The sequence below is a fragment of the Maylandia zebra genome, linkage group LG7 (genome assembly GCF_041146795.1).
Source record: "Maylandia zebra isolate NMK-2024a linkage group LG7, Mzebra_GT3a, whole genome shotgun sequence".
NCBI lineage: Eukaryota > Metazoa > Chordata > Actinopteri > Cichliformes > Cichlidae > Maylandia > Maylandia zebra.
Genome location: NC_135173.1, coordinates 2,235,001 through 2,249,805, shown reverse-complemented (window position 1 = coordinate 2,249,805; position 14,805 = coordinate 2,235,001). Strand labels below are relative to the sequence as shown.

The 14,805-nt window shown below is 41.5% G+C and overlaps 1 protein-coding gene across 2 annotated transcripts in view; it reads right to left on the bottom strand.

Moving 5' to 3' along the window:
* Nucleotides 1-14,805, bottom strand: part of LOC101486372 (cadherin 13, H-cadherin (heart)) — a 212,847-nt gene that overhangs the window by 167,089 nt on the left and 30,953 nt on the right. For both annotated transcript variants that reach the window (XM_014410718.3, XM_012923828.5), the window contains exon 2: nucleotides 11,038-11,182. In XM_014410718.3, coding sequence (XP_014266204.2) covers nucleotides 11,038-11,182 — 145 coding nt within the window. The remainder of the gene's footprint in view (nucleotides 1-11,037; nucleotides 11,183-14,805) is intronic.

The window sequence follows — 14,805 nt, the reverse complement described above, 5'->3', positions numbered from 1 at the left end:
GACCTTGTTGGACGTGCAGGGTCGGCTCCTGCTGCTAAATATACAAATAATAACAAAGTCGACTGGGGAGACAAACTGCATTGGTTTTGCTTCTGTTGACTTTGTGTTATGAAAGCCAATTAAAGCAACGATTAAGTGGAACTCCCGTACACTGTCTCACTTATCTGACCTTCATCACCTACACAGTAACGTCTGTGTGGAACAGGTAAATCATTCTGGAAGGGACTATTCAGTTTTATTTTAATATTATTTATGCAATTTTTATTTACACAGCGCCAAACCACAACAGTCGCCTCAAGGTGCTTTATATTGTAAGGTAGATCCTACAATAATACATACAGAGAAAAACCCAACAATCATATGAGCCCCTATGAGCAGCACTTTGGCGACAGCGGGAAGGAAAAACTCCCTTTTAACAGGAAGAAACCTCCAGCAGAACCAGGCTCAGGGAGGGGCGGGGCCATCAGCAAATGATAACATTGTTACTCTTAGTCGACTAAAAGCCACATTCAGTGATTCAGCACTTTGTTCTGTGTCATTTATCACCAACTCTACAATTAGTAGCTGACCTGCTTGACCTACTGAGCCACATCCACCCGAATATCCACGACTATTAGATTTATTATAATGTTTTTGAAGCCCCGCATCAGATTAATGTCTCATCTATCTGGTACTGTCTGATGAAAGACTTGCAAACGGTGTTTCATTCAAAAGCTGTGGTTTCTGTTTAAAACGCTGGTCAAAATGATGAACATAGTAAATGAGATGCAGATGATTCAGATGGTCAGCATTATTGCTGTGAGTATACTGATAATATTATAATAATAATAATAATAACATTTCATTTAAAGCTTAAAGTACTGATCACGGGAAACATGCTCTATATTATTTCGTTTTCCTGTATAGAGACTGGTCTCCGCCTTCAGTCTGAAACTATTGTGAATTCATTAAAACACAGGTGCTGATTTCGCCTGCTGTGATCAATGTCATCCCTTCAGACACCCACTGATGATATATTTTTCTGATCTCCGTTTCCAGCAGTGCCGTGCTGACAGGCGTCTACTGCAGCCGTGAGAGACAACAAACACAGTCACCACATCCTGTGCACCTAGACTATGCTCTGCATCATAGGTTCATAATAAAAGGATCCCTTGGGTGAACTGAGTAAGCGTCTGTGGAGTGATCGAGTGTGCCGGAGAGAGGGATGAGGTGTAGAAGTCGCACATTTTTATATGTACTTACTTTTCCATGAGTGTGTCTACCTTAGGCCAAACGACAGTTTTACTCTCTTGATATAAAATATATTTAATTTACCATAACAACTAAATATGGCCAATCACATATTATATGGTAATATAATATAAACAATTTATACCAAAGCCCTTTTTACAGGCAATATTTTAACGTGTCCAAGATGGAAAAAGCACATGTGTAACTAATATTATAATAACGATGGCTCTGTAAGTATCCCTGTAAGCCATGGCAGCGAGCCAGAGGGGACAGTGGAAGATGGGACACCTAAATGCAACAGCGACATCAATTATGTTATCATTCCTGCTTGTGTGCTGCATGTTTTTTAATCTAATCTCAAGTCAGAATGTCTGCTGTGAAAAAGATCTGATGGATTTGTAGATTTACTACATAGTCACATGCAATTACATGTGAAGTGACAGGAGATTCAACCTAAGTTGCTCATCCTTTGGCTAAAGCTCTGCTGCATCTGTGTCTCTTTGTGTGTAAGGGATGAGAGCACAGCAGAACAGCAGACCAGAATCATCCCCCACTCCCTCCACAGCAGGAGATCGGGCCTTAATTACTTGTGATATAAACACAAATTAGTCTGGAACACAGAGATTCAGCTATGAGTAATATCTCCATTTATACCCCATCATGTCCAATTACACAAGATGTATCACCTAGATGTTAGATATAGCTTGTCTGCATGATGTTGGCAACCAAAGATAAACACAAATTACCAAAAGAACATCACAGCAGTTTTCCAGCAACATTAAATTCCACGCCTAAAACTCAAATCTGACGTTTTTCTGCCCGTGAATCCACTAACAGATGCCCGTAATTCTCAAGTGACTCCTAAAGCTACTGGATGCTACTGGAAACACAGTTTATTACTGCTAACACTAGTTTATACGCAGAGATTTCTTCTGACAGAATGCAATTAATATTAGTCATTTATATTCTCTCCGGCTCATGAAATGCATCTTTTACTGTGTATGTGCCCATTTAGCACAGATTTTGTACAAATTTCATGCTGTGACGGATCATGCCTTGAATCTTCTTCCCTTTGTTTGAGCCGTTTGTTAAAATGCTATGATCATCATCATTATTATTATTATTATTATTATTACCTGACTAACTCCACTAATTTCCACAGATGATATTATGCACTGTGGAATTTTACACCGAGGAACATTATTCTGAAGTTGTTGCACACTTTTTTGTAGCTGAACCTCTGAGAAACTCTCTAAGATGTTTTTTGTACCCAATCGTGTTACTGACCTGTTGCTAACTAACCTAATTAGTTGCAAAAGGTTTTTTTTTACTTAGCTGTTTCTTTTCACTACTGCTGACATTTTCAGCCTTTTTTGCCCCTGTTCTAACTTTTTTGACACGTCGCTGCATCAAAATTCAAAATGAGTATATTTTATAAAGTTTCACTGTTTAAACTTTTATGAGATTTGCAAATCTGTTTTTATTATTATCGTTATTATTATTATTATTATTTAAAAGAGAACCAAAGCCTAACCCTAAACGTTGGGTTTGATGTTTACGTTGACTATGTAATGTTGTGACGTCCGGTGAAAATCACCAAAACAAACACCTGTGTTTAATCTGTAATTTCAAAAGAGACATTTAAGGCTCACTGATGTACTGATGGACCGTAATTTAAGATCCCAGTTGTAACAAACACTGTATCCTACTGGGTTCACATTTTGGCTCTCATTTTACCCGCAGTCTGATCATTTATGTTACTCAAGTAATTTACTCACATCCTAAATAAATATAGTATCTACTCTGTATACAGTGCAGAAACGATCAATAACACCAACAAATCATGCAAAATTAAAAATAACATTTTACATCAAATTTAGCAGCACTGGGTCACAGAGATGGTTAATGTTGGGAATTGAGAACCGGTTCTTGTAGAGAATCGGTGCTCGTTAGTCTCCCTCCCGATCGATCGGTTCTTGCCCTCTCTCTACGATCAGCTGATTTCGGTCTACAGCGTGGATATGGACATAACTTTTATTTCTATTGCACAAAAGACTGCGAGCGCGATGGTAAACTGAGGACTGCTCCAGAACAGAAACGACGGCATTATACTGTTAACACAACTTTGGATCCTGGCAAGCAACCTGCACAGACAGCATGCTAACGCTAAGCTAGCCAAGAACCCAGAGTGACGTTAAAGCTGAATAAATGCTGACCCCAGACCAGCGCCGTGATGAAGCGAGCCAAATTTGTTTGAATGTAAGGGATTACACAACCTACATACCAAACTCAGAGGTCTGTTCTGGCAAGCATCCACATGATTGTCCATGATTGTGAAGTGAAGCATAAACTTAGTGTGGGTGTGAAAATCCCAACAACAAATAACACCATTATCATGCAACTATTAACTCCCTCATTCGCAGCCTTGATGCTGTTAGAACTGACTTGGGTAAAATGTGCATATTAATTTGCCACCAAACACAGTCATGTATGAATGTGCTACTACTCCTGTGAGGGAGACATTCTTTACAATTAACAATGCCTCGCTGTTCTGGAAATTTCTAAGGCTTTCATTTCTAAGTAATTGTTGTTTTGGGGGACAGATTTGCATTCGTTAGACAGTGCAGCTCTGTCAGGCAGAAAATTCAAGGGAGACAAACTGCAGAGTGTCAGGTCTAGCTGGCCGGGAGCAAGACTGTTGGAGTGGTAACCACTTGGTGTGACATTTTTTTCTTTTTTACTACACCAGCTCAGAGATTCAGAGATTCAGAGATTCAGATAGGGGGAATCTGGGTTAACAAGAATGAAATGAAGAGTAAGTCAAAATACAAAAACCAAAACAAAATCAGAAAACCTCAAAAAGAAGAACGAAAGAAAGCTAATTTAAACAGATTTGAAAAGCAAAGAGACAGCAAAACTGTTTAAGCGTGTTACTGTGCACACAGCTCAAGAGAATGTAGAGAAAATGAAAGAGATAATGTGGAATAAAAACAAAAGATGGTGAGTGGAGGAGTAAACACAGAGTTAGGAGAGGGCTTGCCAGCAGACCCAGGCATTGGCTGTCTTTGTTATCGGTTTGCACAGAAATGTCAGAGCGCTGTGACATTCTCCCCTACAGCTTCCCCTGCTGCCCAGCCACTACTCTGCAGCACACACACCGTGTAGGAGCACATGCACTCGTATTCACATAACCTCATGCATGCACTGCAACATGACACAAATATAGCTTTCATTATTCACTCACACATGTCTGCAGGGCTGAGGCTTTGTTTGTAATGTAGGAAAGATAGCAAATATTGTCGCTGGAAAAAAGAAGGGCTTGAAGGTCAATATTTGGCATGGCCACCTTTTTTCTTGAACACTGCCTAAAGTCTCTTAGGCAAGCTTACTTGTAATTTATTTAAGTATTCTTCAGGAATACCTCTCCGGGTTTCTTGAAGGACGTTCCAAAGCCTTATTGGAAGCCCTTTATTTGATTCTCCGTCAAGATGATCCTACACTGTTCCGGTAACGTTAATGTCCGAGCTCCAGGCACAGCATCTGCTGTGTGCTGTTCTGTCCAGGTATGCGTTTACTGCATTGGCAATTGCTATGCTGAAAGCTTTTTCCAATCCAAAGCTTTCAGATGATGTTGGACACTCTGTGTACTCGGTGCTAACAATGATTAGAACTAAAAGCACCTTGTGCCACTGATTTTCAGTCTAGTTCTTAGTCTTCATGTCCTGGCGCTCCTTTGTTTATGTGTCGTTTTCTGTTTCCTGTGTACGTCTTTTGTTGTGTCTGTGCCTCGTTCCTCTTATCTGTTTCCATGTTCCTCTGCTTGTGCATCGTTCCGTCTCCTCAGTCTGTTATGTGTTTCCTGTCTGTGTTTTCCATGTCATGTGTTCTCACAGTCTTCATCTCATTACGTTTCCTGTTTTATTTTGACAGTCTCGTGTTTGCATGTTCAGTGTGTTTAGTTTTGCTTCCCCCGTGGCGTCATGTTCATTTGTGTCAGCTGTGTTTCCACTTCCCTTATTACCCTGCTGTGTCTTCCTTTGTTCAGTGTCAGGTTGTCTGTTGTCTTTTGCGTCATGTCTCCATGTTCCAGGTATCTGTGTGGCCACGTTTATATTTAGAATAGAATAGAATAGAATAGCCTTTATTGTCATTGTACAGAGTACAACGAAATTGGAGTGCCACTCCCTTGGTGCAAGTTTCAATAATAAATATAAATGTAAAATATAAAAAGTACAAAAAAAACAATCGTAAGTACTCAAACAATAGTATGTACAATATATACAGGATAGCAGCATTAATATAATGACAGTATGAATAGCAGCATAATATAATGACAGTGACGGTATGGAATAGGTTCAATTGTTTTTGTGCTTATTTACTACGGTGATAGCTCTGGGAAAGAAGCTATCCCTGAATCTGTTTGTCCTGGTTTTATGTGACCTGTACCGTCGGCCTGACGGTAATAGTTCAAACAGTTGGTTGCTGGGGTGAGAGTGGTCCTTGATGATATTGCCAGCTCTGCTGAGGTACCGAGAGTTTGCAGTGACCTCCAGGCTGGGCAGAGAGCAGCCAGTGATCTTCTGGGCTGTGTTGATGACCCTCTGCAGTACTTTCCTGTCTGCAGCTGAGCACCCTGCATACCATGTTGTTATGCCGTACGTTAGGATGCTCTCTATGGTGGCTCTGTAAAATGTCACCAGCAGCCTCCAGGTTGTTCCTCCTGAGCACTCTCAGAAAGTGGAGACGCTGCTGGGCCTTTTTAACCACCGCTGTAGTATTTGCAGTCCAGGAGAGGTCATCAGATATCTGCACGCCCAGAAACCTCATGGAGTGTACCCTCTCCACACAGCTCCCGTGAATGTAAAGTGGGGCCGGGTCTGCTCTGCCCTTCCTGAAGTCCAAGATAAGTTCTTTCGTTTTCGTGGTGTTCAGTTGGAGGTTGTTAACTGAACACCACTCAGTCAGTCTGTTGACCTCATCTCTGTAGTCCGACTCCTCCCCCCTTGAGCTTTCCCAGTTTAGGTTATTGTTTGTGCATCGCTTTGTATTTCTCCTTCAGCCATAATAAACAGCTGGCTTTCACTTAACATTAACGTTCTCATCCTCAATGTTACGGTCCAAAACTTTGTTTTGTCTGCATTTGTCTCCTCTGTTCTCCACTTTAGGAATCTCTGGAATCACCTTGTTTCTCCAAAAACTATTGGGTCTTTATTTTTTTAGATATATTAGCCTTCTTCAGTTTGTCACACAGGTTCTGTATGAGTGATTTCCTTATTTAGCAGTAACAAAGCCTTGGTGTGGTGCAATTACAGTCATCTTAACCCTTTAAGACCTACCATAGAACCAAGTCCGCCAGAGCTTATTTTATATTTTTACATGCTGTGGAGCCATTTTTGGGAGCATTTCAAGTTGCTATACATCAATACAACCATTATAACCCAGATTTTAATAATACGTCTGCATTAAGTGCATAGTAATTACATAAATTGCAAAAAAGTGCAATAAACTACAAAAAAATTGAAAATCGTTTTTGTTTTTTTAACATATATTTCTAGTTAGAGAAATTTAAGAGGCTTATCCCTCAAAACTGTAAATACAAAAAAGTTGCACAAAATAGTTTCCCACCACAGGAAATTTATTTTGAGTGTCTTCATAGTTTTATTTTTGAAATACACCAATTTTTATATACTGCAGGAAAAACAAAAATAAATATTATACTGCAAATTTAAAAAAAAAACAGCATGTGCATCAAAATAAACTATTTCCAGCAGTGCAATATGAGTCCTCAGCATCCCAGAAACGACACAGAAAGTCATAAAGTCAAACATAACTTTTAAAAACACCAGTATAGGCTCATGAGGCCCTGATGGTAAAAAACTACATTTCCGCAAAATGACGTCACTTCCAGTTTTGGGCAGGTCATGGCGGACAGGAAGTGTTACAAACAGCTGATCGGATCGGCAAAGCGTGTTTCTGGAATATTATGTTTTTGTTGCTGCAAGTGCTTTTTATGCAGTTTTTTCAAAGCTATATGTGGAAGGAAACCGTGACCGAGGACAAGCTGATGGCATAAGATGTAAGTACAACTCCTCCGGTTTCATATGCAAAAAAATTATTGCGCTAGCTTACGTGGTTCCGGTTCTACCGGGATTTAAAACTAGTTACGCAAAACAGAGCGTGCAGAACACCGGCTCCGACCGGCTTTAAAGGGTTGAAAAACTTGTGATTAATCACAGTCAATCCATAATTTAACACGAGGGCTTTTTTGGCTTTTTCCCTTTTTATAAGTGAAATCACTTAAAATTATATTTTGTATTTAATTTGTCTTTGTCTAATATGAAAAGTTGTTTTATGATCTAAAACATGTAATTGTACATTCTAATATGTAAAAAACTAAGAAATCTTTATTTTCTTTATTGTTTGAGTTTATGTCCAGTAACTTCACTGTTGGATATAATGCTCACTATTCTCACGGCATTTTCTTCTTTGTCCAATAAGAAAAAAAAAAACAGCCACAGAAAAGACATTTTATTGGTGGCCCGCTGCCCCCTTTTATGGTGCTCCACCACTTTTCAACTAAAATGACAAGAAAGAAAGAAAAAGCCAGAGAGAAGCGTGTGCACCTTCAGCACTTAAAGCAGTGCAATAATCATTAACAAATATGTTTTTGTGTTTGCTTCAATCCTCTCACAATCTGCAGTTAATGACCACCAGACGTATAAAAGGGTCAACCGGCTGAATGCATGAACTGAATGACTGATTCATCGTAAACACATCAATAAGGCTGAGCTGACATGTTGAATAAGTAGACTGTTCAGTAGACAGATTTGCAGGCATATGTTAAAAAAACGTAGAGTCTTCAGAACCGCATCTTTCATCTTATCGCTGAGCTCAATTAAGTCTGGCATCCATGGCAACTACAGCACAAAGGAGCTGTCAGATCACACCACACTGGAAATAAAATCAGTTTATCTCCTTTGGTTTATTCAGACAGGCACTTTTTTTAAAAGAATACACAATAATTTAATTGCATTTTAAATTTGATCAAGCGGAGCTGCATGATGGTTACTAACAGATGATGTCAGAGCTGACCCAGTAAGCGTTTTTAAATGATATTTCCTGGCACTGAAATAGAAAAGTCAAAGTAAACCTGTCTGCTTAACCAACTCATCTCTAAAAGTTAGTACGATGTGATGGTTCCAGGGTTATATGAGCTCTTGCACCCAGTGGGGCAAACCAATTAAGATTTTCCTGCCTGTCATGTTTCCTATTTAATTCCCATAGGCTACTGGTGCTGCTACTGGTGCTGCTACTGGCTCAGACATATACAGTCCAGTACAGGGTGTATCAAGAAGAGCCCATTTTCAAAAGTCTGTATTTTTTCAAGTACTGGACATTTCTGGTGAATTTTAAAATACGTAGCAGGATATTACCTGCAAAGGTTCACAAGTGCTCAGGACACATGAGATATGTCCGTACAATAATCAAACTCTGCCTATATGTTATGAGCAGGTCTGAAGTCACTACAGCCACTGGTGTTGTTACGCTACCAATACCGGCAACCACGTGAACCTCACGAATCCTCTTTCTAGCTACCTGTTTGAGTTATTGGTGATGAATAGCTGTGAATTAAAGCACTCTGGAATATGATTATTGTGTTTGATGCACCTTGGGTTTGTACAGAGTGGGCAGAGAAACATACAGTGACATGTAAACACCTCACACAGACACATGCATCACTGTAATTACTGAAAAAAGCCACAAGCAACAGACGCAGCTTCGAGACATTCTCAGCCTTAGAAACCACATCGTGAAAATGTAGCAAAATAAGAGACCAAAAAAAACAAAGGCATCCAATTATTTGGTATTTTCTTGACATCAGAGCTCAACAGTGAGACTTTTGACATGATTTCTGACATCAAAATGCGCTTTTGTTTTGACTGTATTATTCTAACAGGATTTAACTGTGCAGTTTGTCGGCCTATTATCTCGTTCTGTACAGCCAGTAATGACATGCTGTTGCTTACCAAATGTATACCATTGCATAAGCAGCGTCTGTATTAGCAATTCATAACACAAGTCAGCATGAAGTTGTCAACAGCTCAAAACGTCTCTGTGGGAAGCCGTGTGTGTGTGTGTGTGTGTGTGTGTGTGTGTGTGTGTGTGTGTGTGTGTGTGTGTGTGTGTGTGTGTGTGTGTGTGTGTCTCCTGTGCCTGGTGACTCATCCATCTTATCCGGGAAGCTCTGTTGGTGATTAAGGTGTTTAGGAGTTTGCTTTTTGTGTTCACAACGTCAGAACAAACACAGTGAGAAGCATCGTATATTTATTTTACCATTTGTTCTTCTAATCATACAACTTTATATTTTACATTGACTGCATTTCTCCCAGAGGGTCTGTAGGTGTATACCTGCCCAACAGGGACACACGAGCATCATCAGCACCATGGACAGCGCAACTATGACAGATGAAAACACATTATGACACTTTGCTCGTATGCACTGACACAAGTAAAAGACACAATAGTCGCTCCTGTTTGTCTTCAGAAAGCAGTGCATCCATTTGTGAAAGTTTGAAACAGCTTAAGTAACCCACTTTTATGTGACATAAATTGAAATGTGTTCACTACAATAAATCATTTAACGCCCAAACAAAACTTGGCAGAACGCACCAAAAGACATTTTGTGCAAAATGTTACCACCTCCGCAAATTATTGCCTATGAATCATGTTCTATATAACCCGTGAAGAAAAAGCAACAATTTTTTCAATCTGAAGTTTCAGCTTTTTGCATAGATATCCTGCATTTCTATGCAGGTGGCAGAAGGTGAGCAAAATAGGACTTTTTGAAATCATGTACGTCTGAGCTGCATTTATTTATATTCTGGGCTCGAAGTGCGAAGCTGTCACATTAAAAAAACAACAGTTATAGCAGTGACAGCAGCTCAGAGAACGGGAAAGGAAGCGATAGTGACAAAGTGACAAATACATCTAAGAGAATATCAACATTTACACCAGAAGTCAAAGGTGAAGAGTTTTCATAAAGGCTCTGCCAGCCATGCCTCAAAATGATTTATTTTGAAACACTTGACCGTGAGATGTTCGCAGCAGAGATGGGAAGAGAATTTACTGCAACAGCTGCAAAGTCTATAACAGATGTGACAAGATCACATTTCAAGCAACCACATTTAAAAATATAACAAAAGTAATTTACCAAATGACCTGAATAATTATCTTAATTTGCTAGAAACTCTTGTTTGGCTTATGTAGACACATAATGAAAATTCTGATAAAGTAGAGACTAAAGTCACAATATTTGAATTTGCTGTTTAACACTCTCAATACCAATAATAACACAGTACAGAGAGCCTATGCAACCAACAAGATTTCATATACTTCAATGTCCTTTATTTGTCTGTCTCTGTTTCCAAGGATACCATTACCCAAAAAGTGCTGCCAAACGATGTAAATGTTGTAAAAACAAAACAAAACTCATATCTGTATTGCGGTGTATAAATATGAAAACACCAATACTTGAATTCATACAAACAGTAGCACAGAAGAAGTTCACTGCTTTCACTAATGATATTGGACTTTATGTGATTTTATGATTAAGGTTAGCAATGTGATACTGACTCTGCCACAAACCACACAGCTCAGGACAGAAGTATAAATGTCATCAACACAACCTTTTCTTGCTGCAGATCATAGAACATCTCAAGTGTAACAGCCACACTATGTGTAACATTATTGTGTAGTTAAACCCATTTAGACCTCAGTTCTGTCCAGAGTCCCTCAACAGTCACCTACCTGTAGGGGATCCTTCCAGCACCTCTCCTGTGTACCGTGGTTCTTTGAAGATGGGACGGTTGTCATTTTGGTCAATGACATTAATCCTGAATACTTGTGGTCCCTCGATAAGGTTTCCACTGTAGTCTGTGGTCGATACCTCCAGCTGTGTGAAAGAACACAAAGACGAGTTAAAGACATTTTGTTTTCCAGTTGTCGACTAACTTTTATTTAGAGCGTTCTTCATAGAACTGCAGGTAAGCTCAAATGATGTGCTGTTGTCTCACCGCTCTTTAAATACAAAGCCATTTGTCAGTAAAAATGTGTTTTATATTCGTCTATACGTAACAATGATGCTTGGTAGCTGAAAATGACCATAAAATAACTGACACCATAACAGACACAGATAGAACATCCACTAGAAATAAAAAAAAAAACATAGCTAGATCAATAAACAAAAACAAAACATTATCCACTGATTTCCATTTCACTGAGTAAAATAAGCATCTGATCGCCTACAACCCAGAGGAAACCACAGTTTCCCCCAGGAAGAGAAATGCTGATTAGGACACAAATACCATCATCCCCACAATCAATCACAGAGGTGGAAACATTACTTTGGGGCTGTTTACCTACTGAGGGGCCAATGGATTCAGCCATGAACCATAACATTGAGGATGAGAACCTCCTTCTTTCAGCCAGAACACTTTAGGATTTAGAGAGTTTCTGTCAGGAGCAGTGAGACACGTTTCCTCCTTAGATGAGTGCAAACCTGGTGACCAACTTCAAGACACATCCTGCCCCGTGACAAAGGCTTCTCCATGAATACCAAGTGTTGCTTTATTTGGGGATCAAATACTTATTTCACGTAATGGCTTGCAGTCCACTGTGGCCTCTTTTTTTATGACTATATATGTTGTATTCTTTGTGAGCACTCACAAAAATACCCATATAAGACATAAGGCAAACACTGATAACATATAAGACTTATCCTGTACTTATTTAGTTTACCTCCTTTACCTCACTGAGGGATCTTGTATTGGCCTACATTAAATATTAATGTTTGCAGTTTTCCTTATGCTGCAGTACTTCTTGTGATTCAAGTGTAGCATGACATCCCAGTGTACTTCAGACCCAGCAACACACTCAGACAGAAACTGGTTCACCCAAAAGACAAAACTCCTAAAAACAAACTTAACAATGTGGTGTTTGCTGTACAGTGCAGCGAGGAATGCTCAGACCAAAAAGGCTAGGCAGCGCCTGTATCACCTACGACAACTGAGGAAGTTCAGGGTCTCTCCAAAGATCCTCAGGATTTTCTATACAGGCGCTGTGGAGAGCATCCTCACACAGAACATGACATCGTGGTTTGGGAACAGCTGTGTGAAGGACCAAAAAGCTCTCCAGAGAGAGATCCGTACAGCAGAACGCTGCTGCAGGATTGCTCTCCCCCCGCTTCAGGACACCTACACCAGGAGATGCCGGACTAAAGCAGCGCAGATACTGAAGGACCCGTCCCATCCTGGCAACAAACTGTTCCAACTTCTGCAATCTGGTAGAAGGTTCCGCATCTTCCGGGCAAGGACAGAGAGACTCAAGAGGAACTTCTATCCCCAAGCCATCCGTGCCCTAAACACACACACCCGCCCTCTCACATCATCTATAATTGACTGAGACAGGACTCTCTTCCAGACACTAAACCAAGGCACAATGTACATTTCAATTCCTTTAATTTTAAATATGTTTATATTGTCTATCCTGTAAAATAGTCAGATGTCTATTCATATTAATGTACAGAATTCACCTGCTTGCTGCTACTACTGCACATTCACCCAGTGTATATACAAAAAAAAAAAAACACCCAGCACGCCCCTGCGGGCGGTTTATCCTTCAAGCTCGGGTCCTCTACCAGAGGCCTGGGAGCTTGAGGGTCCTGCGCAGTATCTTAGCTGTTCCCAGGACTGCGCTCTTCTGGACAGAGATCTCCGATGTTGTTCCCGGGATCTGCTGGAGCCACTCGCCTAGCTTGGGAGTCACCGCACCTAGTGCTCCGATTACCACGGGGACCACCGTTACCTTCACCCTCCACATCCTCTCGAGCTCTTCTCTGAGCCCTTGGTATTTCTCCAGCTTCTCGTGTTCCTTCTTCCTGATATTGCTGTCATTCGGAACCGCTACATCGATCACTACGGCCGTCTTCTTCTGTTTATCTACCACCACTATGTCCGGTTGGTTAGCCACCACCATTTTGTCCGTCTGTATCTGGAAGTCCCACAGGATCTTAGCTCGGTCATTCTCCACCACATCTCCCATTTTGACCTCGGGACTTCCAGGTTATACTCGGCACAGATGTTCCTGTACACTATGCCGGCCACTTGGTTATGGCGTTCCATGTATGCCTTGCCTGCTAGCATCTTGCACCCTGCTGTTATGTGCTGGATTGTCTCTGGGGCATCTTTACACAGCCTGCACCTGGGGTCTGCCGGATGTGATAGACCCCAGCCTCTATGGATCTTGTGCTCAGAGCTTGTTCTTGTGCTGCCATGATTAGTGCCTCTGTGCTGTCTTTCAGTCCAGCTTTGTCCAGCCACTGGTAGGATTTCTGGATATCAGCCACCCCCTCTATCTGCCGGTGGTACATACCGTGCAGGGGCCTGTCCTTCCATGATGGTTCCTCGTCTCCCTCCTCTTTCTTGGGTTTCTGCTGCCTGAGGTATTCACTGAGCACTCGGTCAGTTGGGGCCATCTTCCCAATGTATTCTTGGATGTTCGTTGTCTCATCCTGGACTGTGGTGCTGACACTCACCAGTCCCCGGCCCCCTTCCTTCCGCTTAGCGTACAGCCTCAGGGTGCTGGACTTGGGGTGAAACCCTCCATGCATGGTAAGGAGCTTTCTTGTCTTTATGTCAGTGGCTTCTATCTCCTCCTTTGGCCAGCCTATTACCCCAGCAGGGTACCTGATCACGGGCAGGGCATAGGTGTTGATGGCCCGGATCTTGTTCTTACCATTCAGCTGACTCCTCAGGACTTGCCTGACCCTCTGCAGGTACTTGGTGGTTGCAGCTTTTCTAGCGGCCTCTTCATGGTTCCCATTCGCCTGCGGGATCCCCAGGTACTTGTAACTGTCCTCTATGTCTGCAATGTTGCCTTCTGGTAGTTCAATCCCCTCAGTTCTGACTACCTTCCCTCTCTTTGTTACCATCCGACTACACTTCTCCAGTCCGAACGACATTCCAATGTCATTGCTGTATAGCCTGGTAGTGTGGATCAGTGAATCGATGTCTCGTTCACTCTTGGCATACAGCTTGATGTCATCCATGTACAGGAGGTGGCTGACAACTGCTCCGTTCCATAGTCGGTATCCGTAGCCAGTCTTGTTAATGATCTCACTGAGGGGGTTCAGGCCTATGCAGAACAGCAGTGGGGACAGAGCATCTCCTTGGTAGATCCCGCACTTGATGGTGACTTGTGCTATGGGCTTGGAGTTGGCCTCTAGTGTTGTACGCCACATCCCCATTGAGTTCCTGATGAAGGCTCTTAGGGTCCCATTGATCTTGTACAATTCTAGGCATTCCAGTATCCAGCTGTGGGGCATTGAGTCATAGGCCTTCTTGTAATCAATCCAGGCAGTGCACAGGTTGGTCAGTCTGGTCTTGCAGTCTCGGCTGACTGTTCTGTCTACCAGTAGCTGGTGTTTTGCGCCTCTGGTATTCTTGCCAATTCCTTTCTGTGTCCCGCTCATGTATTGACCCATGTGCCTGTTCATCTTAGCCGATATGATGCCTGACA